A 26728-nucleotide genomic window follows, 5' to 3' on the forward strand; every position below is an offset into this window, starting at 1 on the left:
ATTTGTAAATCTTCCACAAGGTTCTCTCATTATCTTCTGTTCCAGAAAGTATATCTCTGCTGGCAAAACATTTTTTTCCTCCCTCTACCCCCCACTTCCTACATTCTCAAGTCTAAAGCCTTTTTCCTCAAGACTCATAGATCACAAACATTGTATTGGGTGCTGCAGTATATGCTGTTTCCCCTAGAAGTACATATGAAATCCAGATTTTATAAAGTCAATCCAGACCTTAAATATTGCTTTAACAGCCCAAGAAGGTCTGGCCACAGTCAGTTCCCTAAAACAAGCAACAACAAAATCCAAAATAAATAGGCAGAGACATGAAGATATTTCTGGAAAGACTTGAAAGGAAGTCTGTTAAAGAAATAGGTTCTAGTTAGAAAAGCATGTCTGATGCACTAACCAAGACATCCAAACATAAATTTGTGGAAAAAAAAGTGCTTAGAGCACCTCCTCTGAGGTGTTATAATCAACTTCAAAACACATCTGAACCTGCCCTAAGCCACAGAAATGACATAACCTCAGCATTTGATTAGAACTGAGCAAAGCAGTACTTGCTACCATGGGCTAGAGCACCTCAAGTGATATTTTCAGGACTGATATTTTCTGAAAAAGTTTTCAGTCTCCATAAGAACACAACTTAAATAGTACATCCTGAGGTTTTTCTTAAGTTCCTCTAAGAACTTTTCACATAAGTTTTCCTGCTACCTTGCTGACATTTACATGGATCTGCTCAGCAAAGGGAGAAGCTGGCTGACTAAAGAGAAACTGATTAGAAATTACAAGAACATGGAAAAAAAAAGAAATTTAATCTCTCCTTCCTAAATGTTTTCAGCCACTTTGATTGGATTTAATTGTGTTCAGGGCATTTTTTCACAAAGAAGTATAGGCTGAACATTGTTAAACAAACTTTTACTACTGCTGGAACATCAAAAACTGCCTTATCTGCCAGTTTCACTACACTGTTTTATCAACAGTCAGCCATCATGTACTTCTATAAATACATATATCTACATGCTTTGGTTTATGGACTATTTCTCCTTTGGTGTTTCTCCCATTCCTAGCTCTTACCCAATGTTTAATTTGAGGTAGTTCTCCCCAAAAGGGGCTTAAGCGCTTAAATCTGGGATGAAATTTAGCTCTGAATCTGCACCATATGGACCATATATGTCTACAGCTGAAAAAGGAGGGACAACCAAAGTCAATAGATGCTGAAGAATGGATGAAGACCTTTAGAAATACAATGGTGTACATCTTTCAGTGAGGTTGAAAGGTGCACAAAGAGGAATTCTGTGAAAAAAGAGAAAGAAAAAGAAGAGGAAATTATTTCCTTGGAATCTACCATAAAAATCTATTTTCAGTCCAGGTAACCTGGACATTTTTTGGATTACAGACACGTCTGAACAACAGATCTGTGGAAAGAGTAGATTCCCACTGAATTAAGAGGTGAAGTTTACCAAAAAGAACAGATGTTTAAAGAAGATATCTTTAGGAAATCATTACACCTTGCACATGGAAACTAAATAGATGGAGAAAACAAAAAAACAGAGCCTGGAAGTGCAGGAGGGAATAGAATTTTTTAAAACTATACCAAGGACATTAATAAAACAGTCTTCAGCAGAGGAGAATCTTGTCTTAAGAAAAGATTCACTATAAGCATCTCTAAGATCTGCATTATAATAATATGAAATAATTTTTAGAGAGATGGCTGTGTTATGATTCAAACCTTGGATGGGAGAATTTAAGTTATCTGATTTACATTATCTCTGGCACTGCTCTGTTATGCCCTCAGGGAGGATGGTAGGGAGTGGGAGGGGAACTTATGCATGAAATGTGAATTTTCATTATCCTCTAATGCAGATGAAAACATGAGAAAGGTGAACCTTCACCTTAGAGATGCTGAAGTCCAAAAGGTATCACAAATTTCAGGGACAGCTGAGAGTATGTAATGCCCTTTGAAAAAAAGTCAGTCCCTAGTGTACGGAAGGTAGGCAACCAAAGGCAAAAATGAAAAAAAAAAATCTACATTGTTATTGTCCATTTGTGTTGATATCAGCTCCACCCTGGCTGCCTGACTTTGAATATATAGGTTTACAGGAACCCATCAGTTCTCAAATTCAGTGAAGTGGAATGGGATCTGAACTTTAACCCCTTTGAACATCTATGAAAATTTCAGACCTCACAGGTGAATGGATAACTGTTTTGCCCTTTTCTGTCATTTGTGTAAGACACCAAGTACAAGCCATTCCTCAGGAAGACCTACTCAAGACACTGGGAGAGTCTTCTAGTGAAGTATCACATGTTTGCTCAAATAGAATTAAGTGATTGTTCAGGGTGGCATCCTGAGGTGTCTAGTCCAACCTTCTGCTCCAGACAGGGTCAGCTATAAGAACAGACCAGGTTGCTCAGGACTTTAGAATCACAGGATATCCTGCACTAGAAGGGACCCACAAGAATCACTGAAGTCCAACTCCTGGTGCTGCATAGGACACCTGAAGAACTACACCATTAATTGTTTATGTTACAGCCACCACTGAAATCTCCTTAGTTCAACTTTACTAATAGAGATGACAAAATATAGAGTGACAAACTTAGAAGTGATTATCCATTGATGCATAGCCTGATTAACCTGCCTGTCAGTCTCTTCTCCAGAGTCATAAGGGACACTGCTAATAAAACAGGAAGCCATTGCATTACTCATTCTCTCTCAAAACCGAGGAGATAAGCTCTTGAATAATATAATGCAATGTTTGTGAGAGCAATCTTTCATCATACAGTCCAAGCTCATTTATCAGACTTGAGTTCACCTACAAATCAATGTGAAGGTTTTTGATTGAAAATGTTTTTCATAGAAGATAGGATAACACTTCTTTTCAGATTCTGCCTGTCACCAGAAGAACCAGAAAAGGTATGCTCACCACCACTTCAAGAGCCTGGTCCAGTTATATTTGAATGACCAAAACATTGCAACTCTCCTAGAAGGAGCTTCTGAACAGGCTGTATTAACCACATCATCTCACTCCTGCATTCTACTAGTGCATTCTTCCCTTTAAATGCCTATGGGCACCCTCTCAGAAGAAAACTTAAAGGTCAGAAATTTGTGACTGGCAACAGTAATTTAATACACTATCAGCTTACTGCCAAGAGAAACTTTCTTATGATGTAAAGAAGAGAGAGCCAGCATAGCTTCAGTCTCCTTTGTTTATTTGAGATTGTTTTTTCTCTGAGAGCTTTTCTTGCTGTTTCTTAAAGCTCACAATAAGACTGTTACAAATCTACAATCACTAAATATGAAGTGATAGGACTACAGCATCTTGCCATTAAATAAGCTTATTTTAGCAATAATAAAACCCCACCACAGCACATGCTTTTACAAGAAGGGAGGAAATAAATATACTCTTGCTCAGTAGTCTTCATTTCTGCCTTTGATCCAGTTTAAAAAATGCACGAAGTACAGCAGTCCCCTATGAAAATGCATAGGCTTTCCCTCACTGCCCTATGCCCCACAATTTCAGATGGGTCACAGAGTGGTTCATAGTTCAGCCCATAGCTTCACTATAATGGTTGAGGGTTTAAACCTGTAGGAAACAGGCACTACTTCCAAGCAATATGCAAGATACAAGCAGCTGCTGTTAGTCCCATTCAGTACCAAAGGACCACTATTCCCACTGGTATTTATGTTTGTATGTTAAAAGGCTTGAACCCTCTGTGATGACAGCCATTTTATCCTTGTTTAAAGGCCTGCAATAGACTAAGGTCCGATATTCCCTCTCCAAAATAATACAATTGCAAGATTGCCTATTTGAGAAGGAAACTGCCTGGGTGGGCCATGAATTAAGTGGGCCCAGGACAATGACTTCATTTGCTTAAATAGTATGTGCGTCAATGAAAGCATTTGCTAAATAAAGAAACCTCCCAGCAATTTTCTTCCAAGTCAACATTCACAAGCTGTGGTTTAGCATTACCCTTCCTTTTGTGAAGCTGTAACACATTGCAAAGGTTATGAAACTCCCAGCATTAGTGTCGTCAAAGTGGAGATAGTAAGGGCGTAAGGACAGTCTAAAGGAAGTGGCCACTTCCCATTTGATGCACCTTTTTTTTACTTGCCATGACACACTTTTCCCTCCAAGATTACACCAGGAGTCTGATCAACTGGTGTTATTGTTGGATTCTAGAAAAGTGGGGAGGATGTAAAAGGATTAGGGAAAATGCCTGAGGTCCCAAGGGCACTCTAAAATTTAGATAACTTATGAGATTCACTGGCTTGTCTGCTTTGCAGGATAAAGAAAGCATTTGAACCATAAATCCTAGAGAAAAGAGAGAGGGAAACAGCTTTTTTTGTTGTTATCTTAAGGAATGTTCTTACCTTCTCCATCGAAAATAGGTTGGGTTTCCATGGTAGGCGTTGGCTTCGAACCATCATCTGAATTGAGGGTTAAAAAGAATCGAAAAGAAACTACCATTATTGAGGTAAATACTATCTACTCTCCAGTACTGTTGAATGATTGGGATTTGTACATGGCCCGGCCAAGTCCAGAAGAGAGAGAAGACAGACAGAACAAAATCATTTTATGCTAAAAGCAGTTAACATTTTACATAAAACATGCATCAAGCCCTTTCAGTACACTTAAAAAGCCTCCCCGCTCCCTCCACAAACCACTGGTGTTTATCACCTGGTAGTCTCCCCAAAAGGCAATTAATTGCCTATTTAGTTTCAGTCAGTTTAGTTTTACACAGGCCATTTCCTGAGACAGCAATGGTTCTAGAGATTGCTGTCCTATTGTGTCTTCCTCCTCATTCCTTTTGTTCAAAAGAAAAATTCTTCTTCTCAAACTTACCTGTGCAGAACCTGGCACCAGCATGTACTGCAGAGCTGTTAGAAAGGGATGGTCAAAAGCAAATCTTTTTTCTTACAATGACTGCATCAGGTGTTCTCTAATTGCAGTGTGGTAGTAATGTCTTCTAATGGCAAAATTGTGGAAAAATATTTTCTCCTACATTAAGTTCAGGTTTAGTTGAGTCTGTTCTGCCCATGACAGTATTTCGTGAGTGATCTCTCCTGCACCTTAACTCACAAACCTTTGATACATTTTCTCCCCTATCCAGTTCCAGAGCATAGTGATAAGAGTAGCTTTGGTGGGTGCCTAGCATCTAGCCAGGGTCAACCTACTACACCTAGAATTGGGGTTTTTTCCCTTTTTAAATATAGTGACTTAGAGCTTCCAATTTCTAGTAACTATTCTTTGCACATGTTATGGGCAGGAATGACACTAGGCAGCAAAGTGGGCAGTAACCAAAAGTGTAAAGTTACACCGTGAAAACCTGTTGGAGGGAGGAGGACATGCCAGATAGCCAGGCTTGCCTCTATCTCCATGATCACCAGATGCACGGGGCAAACACTCTTTGGAGGAAAGGTACAAGAGACAGTGCTTCCTAGAGGCAGCAATAATTGCCCTTAGCCTTCTCTTGTATCAGCTCCATTTACAGAAGAGACCATTGGAAGGGGAAGGGAAGGGCAGAGATGGAAAACAGAAGCTCGTAGACTTTTTCCACCCATAGCTGTATTTGCACTTTTGAAAGTGAGGAAAAGCTTGAACACCTCTTCCACAATTCATTAATTTTGTGCATTTCCACACAAAGTAGTCTAATTCACAGAAAGTAAAAACATATTGATAATTCCATTTCAACCTCAGAGATCCACTGAAGTAAAGGACATTGACAGAAATGAGAGACACCCTATTGTCATTTTCCCTCTTCATCATTGTATTTAGTTTTATGCTTAACTGCAAGCATAACAAAAAATACTTGGAAGAAAAAATACTTACCATTTCTCAGTCAGCTCTTGTTCTGAGCTTTCCTGTTATTGGGCATTACCAGTAACCTGGATAAGCAGTATTTATTTTTTTCAAAGTTTGAGCAACTGACTTGGAAAAAATTCCTGAATATTGCTTCAATTACAAGGACAAAGGTTTTGCCCTTTAAAGACTCTTTGGATGGAAGTAAATAGCTGATCTTCACTTTTTATGTTAGAGTATGTTGCTCTGCTTCTGCAAGATTCCAGGAGCCACAGCTATGGCTTGTTATTTATTTAGGATGGCACTTTACACTATAATGAAGCAGTGAACACTATGTAATTAGCATGATTGGCTATACAGATTGAGAAACCAACGCAAAACTGCTGAAGACACTCATAGAACAACTAGAAAGGTGAATAATTCTCAAGTTATACAAAACAGGAAGAGACCTGGTGTTAAAAAAAAGACCAGTACAATAATAAGTTTCTTCTTATTGTTCTCATGAATGCTTCTGCACCAAGTAATTACAGAATTGCTTTTCAGATTTAAAGCAGCAACCCGGAAGCCAACAATGGAGGAAAATTAGAAGTGGATCTGAGCCACAGCACTTGATCCAAATCATTATTAGAAATTTGGCAGAACACAGGATGTTTCAGGTTCATGGGGGTTCTTTCACATTCATGTATGTGCAAGGAACACAGCAGCAGTTACAATTTGTCAAATACATTCTTCTTAAAGAAAGAGAATTTTGCAGCAGCTTTTGTATGAAGTTAGCCATTAAGCTACTGGAGAGTATTAAATAAACCCCTCAGTTCAAAGCTACTGTTTAAGATAATCTCAGTAAAATGGCTCAATGAATTACACAGTCATTTCCTTACTGGATTACTAAGGCTAAATTGTCACTCAGTCCACATTGTAGCAGCACCCAGTACAGTATTAAGGGTTTTGCAAATAGAGAAAAGTATAATTATTCCCCTGTTTAAGCAAGTACCGTTCTTTCATCACACATACAAGAAAAAAATTCAATAGACAAGAGCCCTGTAATTACATTCACCATATTTCAAAAATCAAAAGCCAGGGATATTTCTGATTATTTTTTAAAGGTCATGAAATAGTCACATAAAAGACAAAAATTGCACTTCATTAAAAACACCATGCTCACTTCCCAACTGCCAGCTTCTTACTCTGAAACTACTAAATTTGTTTCCTAAACTGGAGAATTCTCAGTAAGTCTCAGTGCTTCAAATTAGCTTATGGCAAAAAGTTTCACTGCTGTTCCCTTTCGGCAGAAAAACCACCCTAATACTTGCCTACTCTTATTTGATTTTTCCTCTCACTCAATACTCCATTTGTCACACTGAACATTTGTTCCACTGGCCTGTTTGCTTCTCGCAAACAAGGAGTAAGTTCTATTTTACATACCTGAAAGTCTAACAAACATTTTGTATTCCTTAAATAAATATTTCAACATAGAACAAAACCCCAAACTATTCCAGAGGCCTAAAGTCTCCTGTGATATTACATGAAAAGTACAGAATACTGTTACTTCAGGTACAAAGGTAATGAAATATGTTCACTGAGTACAGTCTCCTCCTTTCTTCAAAGAGCTGTTAAACTCCACACTTTCAAAAGAGGCATGTCACTGCAATAGATCCTTATACACAGAATGTCACAGAGAGATTAAAGAGATCAAGTGTTGCTTCCTAATCCCTCTAGATAGCAATGCTTCCAGACCAGGAACTCATGTAATTCAGAACCACATCCTTTGGTTGAAGAATATTTTCAGAGCCTTGAGGAAGAGTTCACTGGGATACTTCTCTTCCAAGTTTTACAACGCAGCATGAATACCCACTTTTTTTTTTCCAAGACCACTGACTACAGGCAGTATTACTCAATAGAATACCTCCTCATGGGACATTTTAAAGCTATAAAATTCCTCCAGTAGGTGTCCTTTTTCTAGGTGCACTTGCAAAAGTTAAGCAGATTTTTCTGGCTCAACTGCTGTCAACTTTAAAGTGGTATTTTTATCTTGCCACAGGATAAGAGTGAAACAGGCAGGTCTAAACGAAACTCCCTAAGCCATTTTCACCTTAAGATACCTTAGATATAAACCAGAATACCTCTTGCTCTGCTACTGTCAGAAGCTCATAAGCAAGAACAGTTTTTATTGTATTTGACTGACAATGACTCAAAGCAGGAACAACTAGTTGCATGCCCAGATCTACTACTAGTGCTGGGCAAGAATTTTTTATGCAGTCTCTAGAATTCCCCTCCCCAAATCTTATCCTTGCAAAACATCTAGCAAGCATCCACATCCAGAATGACTGTAGTGTACACTGGGGTTGAGGGAGAAGGAGATCCAGTTCATGCAAGAGACAACTGTTGAAGCGATCATTTTACTCTGAATGACAAGCACAGAGGCCATGAGCAACTCAAGTTACATCAGGAGAAAAGTAAACTCCTTGACATAAAAAAGCATTAATTACTGTGGAAAAATGTCAAGTAACTGCCTGCTGCTGTGAATTACCATTCTTGACTCAAGCCACCTAATGGAAGCTGTAGAAACGGGAAAAGTTAGAAGATAAAAGTGATGTACTGAAGGTTGATGTTGCTGAGGAAGCACATAGGTCTTGGCCTGCTAATGCAAGTATACAGGTGATTTGTGCAGTGAGTATATTTTTCCTGGGCAGGACATGTGATATGGGAGGCTAATGTTGTGTTCTCACTGGAATCCATGAGGCAATCTGTAAACACTTCTTCCATTTTGAAGAGCACAGGTGTTGACAGAGTCAATCATCCAGGCTTTAAACAAAATCTAGTCTTTTTTGTAAGTCTATAGCTTGAATATCAATGCTTCCCAGACTTGAGTCAGACTGAGAGAATAAGCAGATGACAACTTTAAATGCATAGCTCTGCTCTGGGAAGAGGTAGCCTTCTTCCAGTGTCAAGTGGTTCCTTCCCTTACCATCATCTGGTTTTGGCTCAGTCATTAGAGAGCATAGCTAAAGCTAAACAAGCAACTTAGAGCACAGAGCGCCAGGACAATGAGTGAACTCTTAGCATGTCCTGCTCGATGCAGCAAAGTCTTTAGCAAACCTGTCAAGTCAACAGCAAGGGAGAAGAGGCTTTGGTACTCCAGAGGGACTTAAGTCATACATACTCATTCCTGTGGCTTTAGTAACTCTGGTCAGATGAACAAAGACCTCCCAGGTCAATTAGGCTCCTTGTATCCACGCAGTTCCTGAATCTTGAAGATGCAGTTTTGTCTTTGACATTTCTATGTATTACCCCCAGGTCCAGGGTATTTTAAGTATTAAAAAAAAAATAAAAGAAAAAATACAACAAAACTTGTGTTTTGTGTTTGCACTACATGGGGTCTTAAACAAAAATACATGTCCCTTCTGGTATTGTAGGGGTGGAGCAAATTGTTGCCTTAACCACAATCCTTCCCTACATTAAATGAAGTAATTTCAGCAAGTCATAATTAATTTAATAGTCTATGCGAACTTTTATGTACAGACATATATTGCCAATATAAGTGCAGAAAGTCAGCATTCATGCAAAAAAATTCTTACAATCTGGCTAATCAAGATAACTTTTTGCAAGCAGCTGAAATGAAAACACACCAGTGCAGATAGACTTCCCTGCCAAGTTTTCACACTCCTGTCCATAGAATCATTTAGGTTGAAAAAGACCTCTAAGATCATCAAGTCCAACCACTTCTATACATGGAGATCCCACAGCTGTTAAGAAAAAAACCCCAAATTTTTAAATCAAATCAGCAAAAGCCAAGTTCTCACTCTTTATACCTTTAATTTTAAGAAACAGCAGCAATGTACTCCCTTTGGATATAACAACCCCCAAACACTTGGATATGGACTTAAAAAGGTGAAAATATGCCTAAGTGCTAAACATGGAAGGGCTCTGTATGGCTTAATGAGCTCTTAACTGCCAAGGCTGACTTGCTCTGTCACTGCAGTAATTTTTCTCTTCCTACGTCAACAATTCTGTATGCCATATGGATGCAGGCAGCCTTTATTTCAGCACTGCATTCCAGGCATCAACCAGATAGGATAAGGAGCCTTTCCCCGTGCCTTCTGGAAGGCATTAGTTCCCCCCACTTCCTTCTCACATCTCCCTTGCAGGTGCATCAACATGAAAAAAGCCACTCAAGCCCCAAGGACTTTGTGGTCCAATGTACGCAGTGTTTGTTTGGCAGCACAATTCTTCGTCCTGCAAGAAAGCCTATCCCATGCACAGACAGCTGGAAGTAACTCTGACCCCTGTGACACAATTCAAAGCCTCCTCTGTTTGGCTTTTTGATTCCTGATTGACACACTCACTGCCAGGCAGAGATAAATGCTGCTGGGAGGACAATGTTGATCTGCTCTGACTATTCTTGTGAAGGACTTTTTCAGAATAATAAACAGAAAACACTGGTGTGTTTAAGTGTCTGAATAGAACTGGAGGCAGACAGAGAGGGGAGTGGAGTGCTTTACAGAGGCTGGCAAGTCGATTGAAGAGTTAATTGTCTGGGTGTACAATGAGTTTATTCTGACCACAGACAAAGAGCCCCCTCTTCCTAGGCCTGGTCCTTCAAAAGCAAACGTGTCAAAAGGGGTCTGGAGCAGCACTCATTAATAGCAATGCTCTAGTCTCTGGGATTCAGTGGCTTTAAAACTATTCAACCTCGAGATTCAGACAGAATCTCTCTAAAATCCAAAGTGCTTATGTACTGCATAAGTTCTAAAGGTAGTTCTACATTGACTAGCCAAAAGAAACCTGCCCTCTAACCTCTCATTCTTTTCAGCCTTTAAACAGCTTCTTTTGAAAAATAAAGACATAGCAAGATATTACCCTTCACACATAATGCTATAGACACCTTCCTCAACATGAGATCCAGTTTTATATTATTTCAATTGTGTCATGTAAAACTGACCCTTAATGTCTCATACTTGGGAAGATACAAAATCCCAGCCCACATCTGGACCTGCATTTCAGAGCTTGCACTATAATAGGTCAAATCAATACAATGTCCAAAACCACTCCGTACCTCTGGGAAAGTTCAGATCCAGATTCAGATTTGAACTTTACAGGTTGAACCAAGCCCTATGGTAACTACCCCTTAAAATACCTGACTCCCTTCTGTAAGGTATGCAAACCTTTCTGGGGAGAAAAAACATCTTCTTAGTACTGCTGCATGGAAGACAAGGCAGTTGAAAACTGAGCCATTATACTTTACCACTTCGATGGCAGCACTCGTAAGGATTTTGGTGTCAGTTCAGAGACACTACATGCTATTGGAACAAGCAGCAGCTATAAAGATCAGAGAATTAAGCTGAGCTTTCTCATGATGTAAATTTGCTTCATTACTTGTGAAAAGTTGTTGTTTTAACACAATTACAGAAATGTAGCATTCCAAAGAACATTTTCCTCAAGTATATGCGCATGCTTCCAAGCAGAAGACAAACTACCTTAAGATTATTAAAGCCATTATTTAAGAGCACTCATCTAATTCAAACTTGAGACTCACCCTTTGCTTTCCCCTTTCTCAAGCTAAAATCCCCAATATATTGCAATCAACTAATTTGAGAGGACAGCAGGGAGCCACAAGTTTGTGTGATCTCTCTTTTGTTCTAGTGAGAAATAAGTGAGGGATTCAAAACCTCAAAACCTGTGAAATAAGATTTCTTGGTCTGCAGCCAGTTTCTCTCCAAATTGTAAACAGTAAATCACAGTCTCAACCAATTTTTCAGGCTTGAAGTTTTGGACAAGAAGCAGCAGTATCCCTCAGGTAGCCTGAGTACAGATGTAACTCAAAATAAGGAAACTGCACACAGTCCTGTTGTTTAGAACTAGAACTCTCAGTTCATTTTTGGGCCAAACTCCAAGACACAGATGATCTTCTCTATAAAAGCAATTTGTGCATAAGATATGGGTTAAAGAAGCAGATGATCAGATTTTCGTTTGGTTATCAGAGCATTTCTGAGGTCAAATGCAAGTAAGCTTGAATGGAGAAAACCTGCCACTGCACATAGATTTACCTTATTGCAGTTTTACAGTTTTCAGACTTCACAGCCAAATTCCTTCCCAGAAGGCAGAACAGGTCTCTTCAAAAATGTGGAAGTAATAAGAAAAATAAATGCCCAAGGCCAGATTTGAACCTTACCTGTTAAAAAGGCGAAGCAGGTAATAAAGGGCAGGTTACTTTCGAGACCATCTTCAGTTTAGATTTGCACAAAAAGCTTTATTTCTGATCAACATGGAATCACTGTCAAGCTGTGAAGACATTGTCCCCGCTGTGCCCTTCCCCACTTTCAGAGACTTGTTATTCTCACCCTCCTGCAACAATCCCAGCAGCAGTTTTATTCCTTAGGCTGGACAGAAATCATCCAGTGATTTAGAAATACATGCTCTTGTCATCAACTCCTACCACAGAACCAAGCCTCCAGTTAATGTCACTGCCCCAAAGAGAACAACGACTAGGTTGCTAATGGTTTTAATTTTATTGATTTAAGTCAAAAACCTTAAGTTCACTCCCAGAGTGGCTTAAATTGCCAGGAGAAAAAAAAAAGAAAGGAGAAAAAAAAAAGAAAGGAGAAAAAAAAGTAAAAGAACCTGCATATCCATTCAAAGGCTCTTGAGGGAGCTGCTAAGATGCTAAGATGCAAGTAGTTTTTCTTAATCTATCATTTCCACTCTATCAGATTCAAGCCTTTCTCCCTTTGAGCTTAGTTCCTCCTTTCCATCATAGGCAAAATACTGCAATTCTTTGGCAGAAGGGACTATTTCCCTGGTATTGCTGCATCTTTTCTATCCACCTGCTGTTCTGGCTACTTTGCTGAGTTAATAATCAAAACTTCCTTTTTTTTTAATGACTGTATAAGCTATACAATACTTTTACCTTGAAAGATGACCATATCCTCAATCCCATGGTGTCAAAATTCATTCGCTTTTACTTTGTTCATATCTCTTCTGAAATAAGCTAGGCAGCAGCAGGGGCAACACTAAAATCCCTCTTTAGACTAGAGTCCATTAGCCCCACTGAAAAGCTTGCCTAGAAATGCTACATGTAAGCACCACATGTTGACTTATACATTTATTTCACAATAATGAATAATTAATAATTAAGATAATTTCAGGACATAGTTTCTAGCAGCAGACAAGCTATGAGCCCATCCTCACTAGCAACATAAGAATGTTTAAAACACTCCACTTCAACTACTTGTTGGGAAAGGAGAAGGGGAACGAAGCTCAGAGTCCCAGCTCAGCTTCCGTCATCTGGGTAAGTTTTCAGACAGGATCTCAGCCTGCCTGTCATTGCAGACTGATGTTTCACAGCTGCTAGCAATGTTCTGCATGGCTAAAGAAATGAATCTCGACCACCATGGAGCGTGGCTCTTCTCCTTATGTACCAGCAACAATTTCAGTGTGTAAAAAATCAGCTACGACAACACCTGGGAAGGCTATTGGAATGCCTTCAAAGCTAAAGAACACATACAGGCTGCAGAAAGAGGCTCCCAATGGGAGCAAAGAATATAATTCATTCAGCTGCATACTTGAAGCTGTCTTTCAAGAGTCTAATGTCATCCCCCTACTGAGACACACGCCTGAGGGGAAAACAGAGACACAGCTAAAAGAATCAGGGAGAACTACATGTTTTTTTGGACTGGCCATAACACACAGCACCAAAAACTACCTGTTACCAAAAATCATGACTACTTAACACTTGCTGAAGAATGATGACCTATTCACCCAGTACCAACGGCAGCCAGCTGTAGGGATGGCACTCAGTTTCAAAACAGAGTCTCCAAGGCTCATTTTGACCAGCAGACACCTTCATGGGTCAGATGGCATAGAAAAGCTTTGCTGTGGTAAATACATCTCAGCAATCATACAGCTGTAAATCCAGCACTTCCCCTTTTTTTCTACAGAAAAGGATCAAGGTAATGAAGATGAGAGGAAGAATTGAAACAACCTTTTTCCTCAGGGAGATTATTAAAGCTTAGTTCCTTTCAATTGTTAAACACTGAATAAAGAATTAGGCTCTGTATCTGTGCAGTAAAAACTGCATCCAAGTACATATTAATATAGGCTACAACCAAATTATTTGGAAAAGCTATTGTCAATCCATACAAGGGATGTTGGGCCATCTTGTTCCAAGGAGGAGCACTCTCTGTAGTAACAAACAGAGAAAAGGGAGGCGAGTTAGAAGAGGCAAAGTAATACATGGCTGCTCTAGACAGTCCTGGCACTAAGCTTCACAGGGAAACTGGAGAGAAGCAGCACAACAGAGAAAAACAGAGCAGCAATATTACACATGCTGCGTAAATCACAGTTGGCAAAAGTTGGAGTATAGACTATTAGGAATGTTTGTTGGTGGCTTTTTTTTTATCCAAAGCAGAAACACCTCCAAAGCATCAGCATTACTTACACTGTAGAGTGAGTGATGAGATCAAGAAACCAGCAATAGCTAGCACTGAGAATGTTTAAAAATAGATTGAAGGAAGGAAGCAGAAGAGGAGATGCTTAACGTTTTAACAGCTTTGTACTTGGTAGAAGAACACATTTTTATCTCACCCTGTAAACACTACAAGTATTACAGATACCACAGGATTTTAAGCTACAGTATCTTAATTTTGAACCATCCTCTGTTTGGCTCACTGCCTTGAGTGACATTTGAAATAAAACAGGGAGCAAAAAAGTTTCCACACATAAGCAAAATATTTCTAAGGCACTATATCTCATAGCAAGGTTTTTAGCACTTGACATTGCCCCAAACTTTGAGCAAAGTTTGCAAAAAGCTCTACAGCACTGTCAACAGCTGCCTGATCACTGCTGGCAAAAGCAACAACCACCTTATGATTGTTTAGTTTAGCCTCTCTGGCTTTATTCTACCTACAGTATATCACTTTTTTTTCAGGAGCCTCTACTTTGATGTGAAGTATTCTCTATTTCCACACAGCCCAACAGATACCCCCTCCTCAACTACCTCTCCTGAAAGGCTGCTCAGAGTCCACGATCAACTACCACCTTGTCACTTGTAGGCTGTGTAAGAGCCCAGATATCTGCAGCTGTAGAAAAGGGAGCACATCTGAAATGCCTGCAAGGACATTGTTCTGATTCTCATCTTAGACTGCTGTGCTGAACAATGAAAAAAATTAACAAGTATTATGCAAGCTTTATATAGTAATAACAAGATCCCTAGCTTTGGAAACATTTTAGAAGCTACCTGAAAATATATGGTGAGCTGGGGCAAGGGGCATGAAGGGTGTGATTAGAATACCAGTCTTCCTTTCTTCTCTACCCAATATCACTCACATTCCCTTTCACTCCTCTCCTTCCAGCTCTGGTCTCTTCAAGGTAAAGACTCTATAAATTCTCCAAGGCCTATAAGTGGGGGGTTGGAGACGGCAGCAAATTTGCCAGATCAATGGCCATTTGAAATTCAGACATATGGTTGAAGCCCTACAGCTGCATGTGTTAATTACCACACGTGTCCCCTGTAAAGCAGTCTGTTAAACACAAAAAGAAAACAGAAGAGAAAAAAGCCTTTCCAAGGGATTAAGTAAATAGTCTAAATTTTTGACCCTGCTCCCCCAGACACATGCCTGTGTATAAGCTGCCTTCCTTTCTCCCAACACCTGCATACTGAGGAAGCACAAGACCCCTTCCACCTTTAGCCATGTGCAGTCAGCCTATCTCAGAGCGTACTTTTCCCCTTCTAGCTCCTCATTTCCAGCTTCTTCTCTCGCCAGCCCCTCTCCCTTTCTCCTTTAGAGGACTAATTCCTGGCTGACAACCAGACTAGCCTTGGGCTTACAATATGCCTTTTCATTTCCTTGCAGGCAAAGAGAATGGATACCTCAGTGATATATCTGTATTGCATGTGTGAAAATGAAGAAAAAGGGATGGGGGGGGGGGGGGGGGGCAGATGTTTTTCTACCACTTGTTTCCACAAGTTTTCTTCATCCCTGGATCATTAAAGAGGAGTGTCAGAGCTTTAGTGAGTAAGCATAACTTTGCTCTCTAACTACATAGCTCCAGCTTTTTCACCCCAGGATCTGAACTTTGTTGAAAGGAGGTTTTCAATTTGATGATGAAACCAAAGGAACAGTTTCTGTAAGAGAAAGAATGGAGAACAGAGGGAATCAGATACAGTAACACTACTGCTGGAAAGACCTCCAAGGGATCTAATGTGTTTCAGAAGGAAATGTGTATGCACAGAACAAAGCATCTCATTGTACACAGGGTATAAGTGACAACACATTCACAACATTAAAATGTTTTTATTTTAAGATTAAGGTCAATCCTCAAGTTACAGACTGCCAGACATCTACAGATGGATTGTTCAAAATTAACCAGAGACAACTGATTTTAAGAACCACCTAATTTAATGGCAATTTGTGAGCAGCTGAGCAGTCAAGATGAAACCTGTCAAGTCCTTACACAAATTGCTTTGCTGCAGCACCTAAAGGTCCCATCAGAAACTGAGCACCAAGCTGAGCATTGGAACATGTAATAAAAGACACAGATACTGCCCAGAAAAGTTCAGTCTGTGGGGAAGACTTCTCCCATCCTTCGCTTTTATCAAAGCATTTTGCAGTACAGCTCCCTTGCTGTCAACAGAGAACAAAAGTCCAGATGAGCACACAGAGGAAAGCTGTTATTCCGGCTAGATCTGTTGTGAAGAAGCCTTAATTCCCCTAGGTGCCATCTCAGGAACTTGAACAAACATTGGGGTTACCTCTTTAGCTTCTCCCTACCTTATTTACAGGCACACATGGTCTGCATGCATTCAAGCTTTCCCTTCCCAATTTCATAGTTTATCTCTCTTATAGAGAAACTTTGACAGAGCTCATGGGGCAAAGGAGTTGAAAGGAAAGTACTTCCAGCCCCTTGACCAAACACCTGCACCACGACAAAACACATTTCCTGGTGCATTACTCTGATTTGAAAGAAAACAATGCTAACATTCAGATGGCTAAATTCTATAGAGCATGAGAAGAATAATTTCAACAACTCTTTAAAAAAAGAAAAGGTTTTGAGCCTACATGAAGTATTTAAACAACAAAACCAGCTCAACAGACCCCAAATTTATTCCATTTCTCTGCAAGTTGTAATGATCAGACACCAGAAATCCACGTATAGCACATAAACAGTTAATAATACCTTAACAGATGTTGTTTAATCAATTGTTAGTCTACTTATTAGATCTACTCACCAGGTTGCTCAATACTATGACTTAATAATTTAAAAACCTTTACAGCTGTTCTTAAGACATTACAGACATGAGTTGTCTGTAGATTGCTATAATAACACTCGTAAACTACAATTTTATTAAGTCATATTATATAGACTAAGCTACCGATTGGAACTGCTACTTTATAGATGAAAGCAGAATTCTTGTATTGTATCAAACAAAATACACTTTAAAACAGAATTTGCCTTCTTTTTATACTTGCCAATGAAACTTTCTTCAGCCTCAAATTTGATACATATGTTCTGAGGCCTACAAAAAGTCTTGATGAAAACGAAACCATTTCAGACAAGGCAGTGATTTGGGGAACCAAAAGGACTGGTTTTAGTTCTACTGTCTAGGTAACAAATTTGAGGTTTTACTTCTAGACTCTAATATTTCAAAAAAATCTGTTTGCTTCCTGTGATATATCTAAGAGCTTTTTAGAACATTGCTCTGCTCTGGAAAAATGATCCAATATACACAGTATTGTAAAATTACATTCCTCTGTTCTCACAAAAATTGATCACAATTCCCAGTTAAAAGTTGTGTTCTTGCTATCTAATAAAATCTCTCATACTGGCAAACTGCAGTCTACCATACCCGTGAAATCAACTTGCTTTCTACAGTTACATTTAACTGGAACTTAATAAATAATTTTGTAGATTATACACAGTCTAGAGAGAGCAATAGGAACCAGAGAGAATTCTGACTATTTACAAACTGGCAAACCTACTGATTAAGTTAATAGTATTTTTTACAGAACTATTTTATATTATAACAGGGAAGTGAACTTCAATTCCACTGCTAAGTTTGCTTGGAAATATAAATATGGGCTAACCAAAATCTTATGTGCTACAAATTCCATCTACAGAAATTTTTGCTCACAGCCCACTTGAGCTGTTGCAGGACAGTTTTTGTTACAGTCACCTCTCCCCATAACTTCTCAGTCAGTTTCATGAAAAGCAGCACATATTCATGTTTCTCCCATAGATTGTTTCCTAACTCTATCAGATTTTAACAGGGAAGACTGAGAAACTGTGACCATCAGTGTGCAGTAGAACAAATCAAGCTTTTGCACATCTGAAAGACTTGGAGCACTCTTGTAGCACACACACATAGCAAATCTGTTGCTTTCATGAAGCAGACTTATTACATATGCATAGCAGTCTGACTTTCCACATAGCTACACTACACACCCAGCTCTATCCACAAGCACCAAACTGTTTGCACATTTTGAGCACACATACATATTTTACCTGTAAGAGACCTGACAAACACATCAGCCCTAGTCTAGGCTATTACATGATGAAGTTAAACAGTTCAGAAAATGATATTTGCACAAAAATTCTCCTTCATACAGATTTCCAAGTTAGTATATATTGTTTATTGAAATCTATATACTTAACATATGGGATCCAGGTGAATTGTTTGGGTAGCACTGCAGACTTGCTACCTGCTAATGTTCTGCAAAAAATTAATCATAAGATGGTGTTCACCAGCTGGAACCATCACTTGACTTCATACGGCCTTAGCAAACTTGTATTTACTTGATCTTACTGATGAAGGCCACTCAGTATTTCTCTATCTTTCCTGTATTCTCCACAAACTGCTAATGACATCAAAGCATTTTCTCAGTATTTATGCGGCTGAAGACACAGTTGAAGCTCGATTTGTGTAACAGCACAGTTGTGTTTCAGATTTAATCAGTACCTAGTTGAATCCAGAAAGATCTGGAGAAGGTAAACACCACGTCCCAGTCTGGTGCTTTAGTCACATTTCAACTTAATGCTTTTGTCAAGATAGTATCTCTTCTGTGAGACATTCGAGTCCCCGTGGAGGCCATGTGCTCCTCTCCCTGCGAGCTGGGGGCAGGTGAATTACTGCCAGCTGCACCTGACTTCTTACCACCAGCAGACAAAGCTTCCAGGTGCCCAGGCACAAGCAGCTCCATTTATTTACATCAGCACAAGCTGTCCTTCACTTGGGTTTGCCTGAGGAGAGTGGCCCTTTACCGCTCAGCCTAATTACTGACTCACACTAATGGCTCATTACTGATTCAAATTGCTCAGTCTGTTGGCTGCATAACTGGGCCTTTAGCATTTTCTAGAGGTAAGACTCTTGGAAAACAGCAGGGGAAAAGCCGCAGAATGGGCCAACTTGCCCACAATTGCAGCCCAGAATTTTCCTGTCAACAAAGCCTGCCTTTAAACTAATTTCTGACAGTTAAACCCACAAAAAGGAGCCCAATTCTACATATTTAATTGGCAGGAATTTCAAGTTGCTCATCTTAGGTTTCTCAAAGTGCTTCAGCATTTTCTTGTAGGCTGCAAAACTCATTGAAGAAAGCTTTTTGCAGCTCCATACAAGAGTCATGTCTACGTGTAAGATAGTAAGTGTACAACAAGCTCAACCTGGGCTTTGCCTTCTGCAAGGCCATCACTGCTTACATTTCACCAACAATTACTCAGGGAATGGCAGATGCTATTGTCAGCTTTTACAATAGGGAAACGAGACAAGTCAAAACAGGCCTGGAACTTTGTGCACTGCAAAAGACTTTATAAAAGAAAAAGAGAGTTCATACCACTCAAGACTTTTCATGACTGACAATGAAAGTTACTCCAGCCCAAATTTACCCTGTAGTTGCATCATCTTTAAAGCCCACATCATTGAACCAACCATCCCTTTTCATTTCCTTCACTCAGTTAATTTAAAAATGCTACCATACAGTAGTAGTCCAGAACAGTAAACTACCACTAATGAACCAGTATTCCCACTTCAACATATTTCCTCTTCACTCACTTTTAATTAACTGATTCCAGTTTTAAGAACGAAGAGCAAGTGACTTTACAGAGATAAGCAGTTACATGGCTGTTTTTTATATCCCTCTGATTCCTAACAAGCCTACTTTTAAGACCTTCTTGGTGGCTGTAAAAGACACTCCTCCTGATTGCAATATGCTAAATCTGAGCTAAAGCCCCAACATTTCACAGATAAAGAAAATAAAACTTTATTTTGTTTCATGTTTACTTCTTTTGTCTCAAAGTATGGCACAATTTCCCTTTGGCTGGAAAGAAATGTCCTGCATTCTTTAGGCAGGGAAGAAAGCCAGTAACGTTGGCTCCAAGGATGCCTTTCACTGCTTCTTAGAACATTAACAACATCCTAGGGGGAGAAACTGGGGAGATCCAGACCTCTAGAGGACAGCATGCATTTTCCAAGTGTCTCAGGACCTTCAAACTAAGCAGCAACTGGAGCAAATTAATACAAGAAGCTCCTTATGAGAAAGGACTGTACAAAGAATAAGTCAGAATAAAAAAAAAGAGACAGCAACAGAAATCTGCAGGTTCTGGATATCCTAATCCTACAGAAGAGTAACTGCATTCCTTGGCAAAGGTCTTGGGAACTTGTTCTTCATTTGCAGGACAAATTCAGCATAGAAAGATCAGTGTAAGTGTCTGAACTGCAAAGTCACAAAGCAAGCATGTTCTGGAGGGCCTGGGTTTCCATTCCACCTCGTGCAAACATGCCTCCATCTCCCCAGGCCCACGTCTGCACTGCCTTCCGGCAACTGAATGCTTCTCCGACACAGAACAAATCAATATGGCCTATTTTAAAGTTTTGAGTTTGGTGCCAATTTAATTTGATTTTAATTACCTTATGGGATAAATTGTATGAGTAACTGGCATTGCATCATACAGAAACAGCAGCAATGTAAATATGGATAATCAGAGCACGGAATTTAAAAATAAGAAGTATCTCTTGCCAATATGTTTGCTTGTTCTCTGCAGAAAGCTCCACTTCTGGAACTACATGCCAAGCTATATGAACACAAAGCCATTTTGTTTTCTTCTCATCAGTAGTGAGAGAGCCTGTGAGTGGAATCATATGTTACCTCACATCTTCTGGTACTCCAACATACCTACTGAGCCCCAGAAATTAGAGCTAAACAGGAAGGAAAAGAGGGCATAAGATTTGGAGAAAGAGTTATTACCAATAACCAGCCTTTTTTTCCTTCCAACATTAATCTGCCTCTTCAAAAGGAGAGCTAATATGCTAGTAAAGTCTCCATTTATTACCCAGCAATGTAAGCCTACCCCATCCACACTGTTTCTAAGGCAGAGCAGCCTCCACCCTTTTGCCCGGAAGACTTGAAAGGCACGAAGTCTATTAGTTCATATTTTACATTCCTGTATGAATTAGACAAAAGAAATCACTTTTGAGAGTCTTAGCTATACTTTGTCTTCCCCAGAGCTTTGTCTTCCAAAGAGCGTACCTGTGCCAGATATGGTCTTTGACTATAAGACCCTCACTCAGGGATGGAGAGAGGGAGGAGTCTACTGTGCAATTGGAAAATTCCAAAAGCTCCCAAATCAGACAGCAGTAGCCCAAAGAGGTATCAGAAGCTTACAGGTTGTGCCTCTACAATAGAAAGGTCATCACTGACCCAGTTCCTGCTGGACCCTCCTCATCCTTCCCTTTTTATCACTTGGCAAAGAGGAATCTTTGAAACAAGTGTCTGAACACTCAGAACAGATAGTTATGTGCATGCTAGCTTGCCATCAGTCTTCAGAGAAGCCAGACATGCAGCAATCGTCTTACTTCAAGAAAGCCAGGCTGTTCTTGATTCCAGCTTCCTTACAACAGGATCTGATACTGGAAATTTGAATGAAGGTAACTTAAGAAAAAACACTGATAAGAAGGATTAATTAATTTTTAGATTAGTCATTTTCATCACTAGATGAAAAAGTAATCCTATGTCCATCAAATTTTAAACCAAATTATTACAGCTTCTAAAAGCCCTCTTGATTTTAAAAGACCCATTAAATAGCTGCTCGTAAGTACTTTTCTAACATGATGGAATAGGGCCAGACTTGCTTGTGTGTGGGTTTCCAGCAGATACAAACAGATTCAGAACTGCAGGGGACAGAAAGTTTACATGACTGCTTGAAGCATGCTGGCCCCAAAGGGAAATGTTTCCCCTTTGACAGTTACTGCACAGGACGTTTCTGCAGCCACATCACCAAGCATACCATCCTTGAAACAGGATGCCATAGGCAGCACCAAGGAGAAACAATTTATATTACAAATTTTAAATTAATTCATACCATTTACAGTTTTCTTTTTGCATGTTCCAACCTCTGAGTTAATAAAGGGAGTGAAGAAGAAGAAACAAGATCACATGCTTTCCCCTTTTGCTCCTATTTCTCATGAAATCCAATGTCAGCTGCTTTCAATTCTAGAACAACAGACCAGGACTACCCAGGTAAAAAGCTTACAAATAACTCAAAAATAATGCAGATTTCAAGAGCTATTTGATTTGCTTGTACTTCAGGCTAGACTAGCAATGACGGCATTAACAGAATTATAACCATGTGTTCAGGTGCCAATTACACATTAATGCATAATTACAGGTTTAAAGAGACATATCCTTACCTAAAATAAGAAACAGGCTTCAGCATTCAGTCTCAACTAAGTAGTTTTCCTTGCATCTTTCTTCTCCTTACCTTTTCTTAAGCTATTATATACAAGCAACAGACCGGAGAGCAGATATGCTCAAAATACATCTCTGCTCTGAACAGAGCAACCTAATCCGTATTAAGTGCTTTCAGGACCTCATTGACATTCCCAGCATGGAAGATGCCCCTCAAATTAAAGTATTGGGATCAAAGTCAGTGTTTTCCTGGGTTTTGAAGTTTCAGGAATAACTGGTTTAGAGAGTTAGCACTAAAAATCCTGCTTCAGTTATCAAAACAGGAACTTCTCCCAGGAAAGAGCATTCATCCTCACCATCAGAAGTGAGGATACATTCAGCACAGTTTTCCTGGAGTATGGAGACAAACTCAAAAGTTGACTCTGAACTGGGGCTAGAGGGGAGAAAGGCTGAAAATTAGGGTGTAGAAAAGGCCTAAAGACATGTTTGGCTGCTCCTCAATGTATACTTCAGTGGTCAACCCTCCCGAAACCATTTCAGTGAATGCAAACCAGAGGACAAAGGGAAGAGCTACAAATACTCACAGGAGAAGAACAATGACCCATCTAATGCCTTGTTCAGGAAAGGCAAGGTCTGAAGACAGGAGCATAAACAATCAATGCCTGTGAGGTTTCCAAGCACCGCTAAGGTTTAATCCAGCACTGCTCCAGCTGGCCAGAGGGTTTTATGCGCTGTCAAAAAACCCCACCTTTCAGTGCATACAAAGCCACAACCATGACATTGGCACTCCTGTTTCCTGGAGTACCAGTCATACTGACAGCCTCCATAATCTCTAGGGATTCTACTGAGAAATACTCAGTATGTTATTTCAAGGTGAACAAGCAGAGGGTATTCTGGGCCAGCCACTCCTTTGGGAAGCTCAGCTTTCTCGTACTTCAACTCAGCTGAGGAGCACAGAGCAGAGCACACTCTTTTCTACTCCACAGGGAGCAGAATGGTCATCTTATTCCTCCTCCTGAAGGGGAGCTCCAATAGCACACCCACCCCTGCACCCTGAGCTGGTTAGGAAGCCATGTTCTGAGCTATCTTAAGGGACTTGGCTGGGCAGCTGCTATCACAAAACAAGTTGGTGAAGCACAGGACTCCACTCACCTTTCCTTCCCGAATTACCCTGGCTTGATGGTTTATCAGTTACAGAACCTAAAGGGGAGAATAAAAAGAAGAGAAAAAGAAAGCCATCAATTTAGATGCTGCACAATCACACAATATATGATATCACATTAATACAGTCAATATCTCAACCCATAAAGCATCTATTTTACTTGTCAACAGCTCCATTTAAGACTCAGAAAGCCAGTGGCTTCAACCAATGTGAAAAGCAACAGGAAGTTTTATGCATTAAGATGTTAAATCGGGATAAGGGTAAACAAGAAATCTTTAGTAGCTGGATCTAGTGATTTGAAAGACCTCAACAGAGCAGCATGCTAGTAAGAAACCTGGAAAAAATCCAAGGGCAAGAAGGAAAGATCAATAAGAGTCACTTCTTTCGTTTGCAAATGTCAGGAAGAACAAATCAAAAACAGATGGGGAGAGTGTGCAGGGAATGCAAGCACAGTATTCTAAAGGAAAGGGATTAAGTGGGACAATTTGCAGAAAATTGATTTCAACCAACCCCTGAACATCCCCAGCTGTTTGAAATGGGACACTGAATAAGATCCAGCATGTACTTGAATAGAACACATCTTGGGTTGTTTACTATAAGTCAGATGGTCACATAGTATGTATGATTCTATGCTTGTTTCTGCACTCTGCTTTAGTGCTTCATCACAGTTTTCTACTAAAACTTGAACAGGTAATAAAACCTTTTCAAATAAATCCATTACCAAAGTGTATAAGAAACCGTGACAAGCTTTTTTTCTTTTTTTTTTTTTAATAGCTTTATTCACAGGAAACTGATTCTTTCATTCACCATTACTAAACAGCTCCAATGATTATTGAACATTCAGGAAACATGGATCAAAAGTCAGCTTTAAAGAAGGCAGCTCTGACAGGCCCAAGAATATGATCAAGACAAACTCTGAAGGTAAACTCTGTTGCCTGGGCACTTTCACTTGCAGATCAATTCATCACAGATTACTGCTGAATTACAAGTAGTGTGCACAAACTCAGTATCAGTCATCATATGCCTAACATCTGTGTCCTACAATACAACATGACTTCACTTTTCTGCAACACAATTTTATAAACAGCACAAGACCAACTGAATAGATCAGTAAAACTCTAAAACACGCCCTACCAAAATCATATACTCGAAATGGTGTCAAAGTCGTATTCTAAAGGTTTAAGCCAGATTACTGTAGCACTGCACCTGACACTAAAATAGGATATTAATACTCTTTTCTTCCCACGTGCCTGTGAAAAACCGAGCATCTCCTCAAGGTACATTGGCTCACTGGTTCTCAGACAGCTCTCCCACTCAACCCAAACCCTTATGCAAGTCACTTATGTTTGCTTATTACCACAGAACACCCTACAGCCAAGAGGACACTGGATAAGGTGAGAAAAATTCAAAACCCCAAAGGTTTGACTGCTGTCATGCTTTCACATAAAGGGCAAACACTGCAAGGTGTGAGAGGAAAACCATATTAAAAACCTCTGAGGTGCAGATTGTAGAGCATGAAGCCAGATATAACAGCAGTGTTTACGTGGCAGCGCTGAACATTTTAGAAGCACACTCCTATGCCTACTGCCTTTTCTTTCTTCTTTAATTTTTTTTTTTGGGGGGGGGGGGGGGGGGGGGAGACGAAAGTGAGAAGGGCAGCACAGTTCTAGTGTTCAATTCACAGTTCAATTCTCCCCAAAGTACAGAACCGCTTCCCAGCACTGCCTGTGTTTACTGTGGTGTTATCACAGCAGCACTGTTCACCACTGCTCATAAAGCTGGACCACTACTGATCCACTTGACAATCTAGAGCCCAATCTCATTCCACTTCAGCCATGGGCTACCATATTGAATGGTGAGGAGAAGAAAGAAAAACAGCATTACTCTGTTTTAAAGAAGATTGTGGATTTGGTCTCAATAGACTGCTGGGCAACAAAGTAATGCCAGCCTGAGTGCCCAGAAACACATCACTTAATAAACATGAGTAACAGCCTGGTTCTGGACCTCCCTCTTAAGAGCTGTGGTGCAAGCCTAGTGCTGCCCACCCCATGACACAAACACATGGATCCTAAACTAAGTAACATGGTCAAAAGACCCAAATTCATTATAACAGCAGGACCCCAGAAACTGACAGTTTGCACAGAACCACCTTCATAAATTAACTGAAATCACCCTGTACAAAAAATTACTCCATGTCCTGCAAAATACAGCCCAAGAACCACTTCTTTAAAATATAGCTTATGGAAAAAAGTTATCCCATCTGTTCAGCAGATCTTCAGTTTTGCTATACACAGCAACACTGATTCTTGCCCTGGCTGCCACAGGTTGTTACCTTAGTGGTTTTTCTTACAGAGCCTTGCAGAAGTGCCTGTATCCTAACTGCAGGGTGGACATGCCAGACCCCAAACTGCAGTGTTAAGTGGGGTAAACTGACCACCTGAAAAGATTAGGCTCTCTCAAAAGGATGCATTCACCCCAACCCTCTTTGGTTAAAAAGTGAGTATTTGTTGAAGCCACTCCCACAGTACCTGAACATACAGGAGTTTTGTTCTGTACAGAAGAGCCGCTAATAGGCTTGCCATCAGGTGTCACACACCAGCAGTATCCAGTGTAGGTATGGCACTGCACCTGTTTAATAAAACAAAGAGCAGGCATTTCATTTCTCACTCTATCACCAACCACTTTCATTACAATTCAGCATCTTATTGGAAGTCCCAATCCAGATGTATCACAAAGACATGCTTCAGAGCAAGGAGGTCTTGCAGAAGACTACCTTTGATATCATTATCTTTTCCTCCCTCACCTCCCCCCCACCCAAAGAAAGGTTATTTCTCTTACTCCAACTCCTGTAGCTGAAATTCAGGAGGCAAAAGAAGTTACAAGTAATCATCTGAAAACACTTTAGCTAGGAGTTGTGTCTCAGCTCATTCCACCCTCTGCTATATCCCACTTACTGTTTACTATTAAAAACTTGTCCTGCTGCATCCCAGCTGGGTTATGGAAAGGCCACCCTATCCCAAATTCCATAGCCACTGCTTGAGAGCAGCATCTGTAGGCATTTCAAAAGCACTTTGTTCAGTAAACATGGCTGGAAAAAT

The 26728-nt window shown here is 39.9% G+C and overlaps 1 protein-coding gene across 9 annotated transcripts in view; it reads right to left on the reverse strand.

Annotated features, from left to right (window-relative positions):
- The window catches only part of SMOC1 (SPARC related modular calcium binding 1), a 150858-nt gene that overhangs the window by 45968 nt on the left and 78162 nt on the right, over nucleotides 1-26728 (reverse strand). For 7 of the 9 annotated variants that reach the window (XM_069017573.1, XM_069017572.1, XM_069017569.1 and 4 more), the window contains 3 exons: nucleotides 26159-26258; nucleotides 23621-23668; nucleotides 4367-4456 (listed from right to left, as the gene is read on the reverse strand). In XM_069017573.1, coding sequence (XP_068873674.1) covers nucleotides 4367-4456; nucleotides 23621-23668; nucleotides 26159-26258 — 238 coding nt within the window. The remainder of the gene's footprint in view (nucleotides 1-4366; nucleotides 4457-23620; nucleotides 23669-26158; nucleotides 26259-26728) is intronic. The other 2 variants (XM_069017570.1, XM_069017574.1) reach the window with 2 other exon arrangements.

The sequence above is a fragment of the Aphelocoma coerulescens genome, chromosome 5, assembly GCF_041296385.1.
Source record: "Aphelocoma coerulescens isolate FSJ_1873_10779 chromosome 5, UR_Acoe_1.0, whole genome shotgun sequence".
NCBI lineage: Eukaryota > Metazoa > Chordata > Aves > Passeriformes > Corvidae > Aphelocoma > Aphelocoma coerulescens.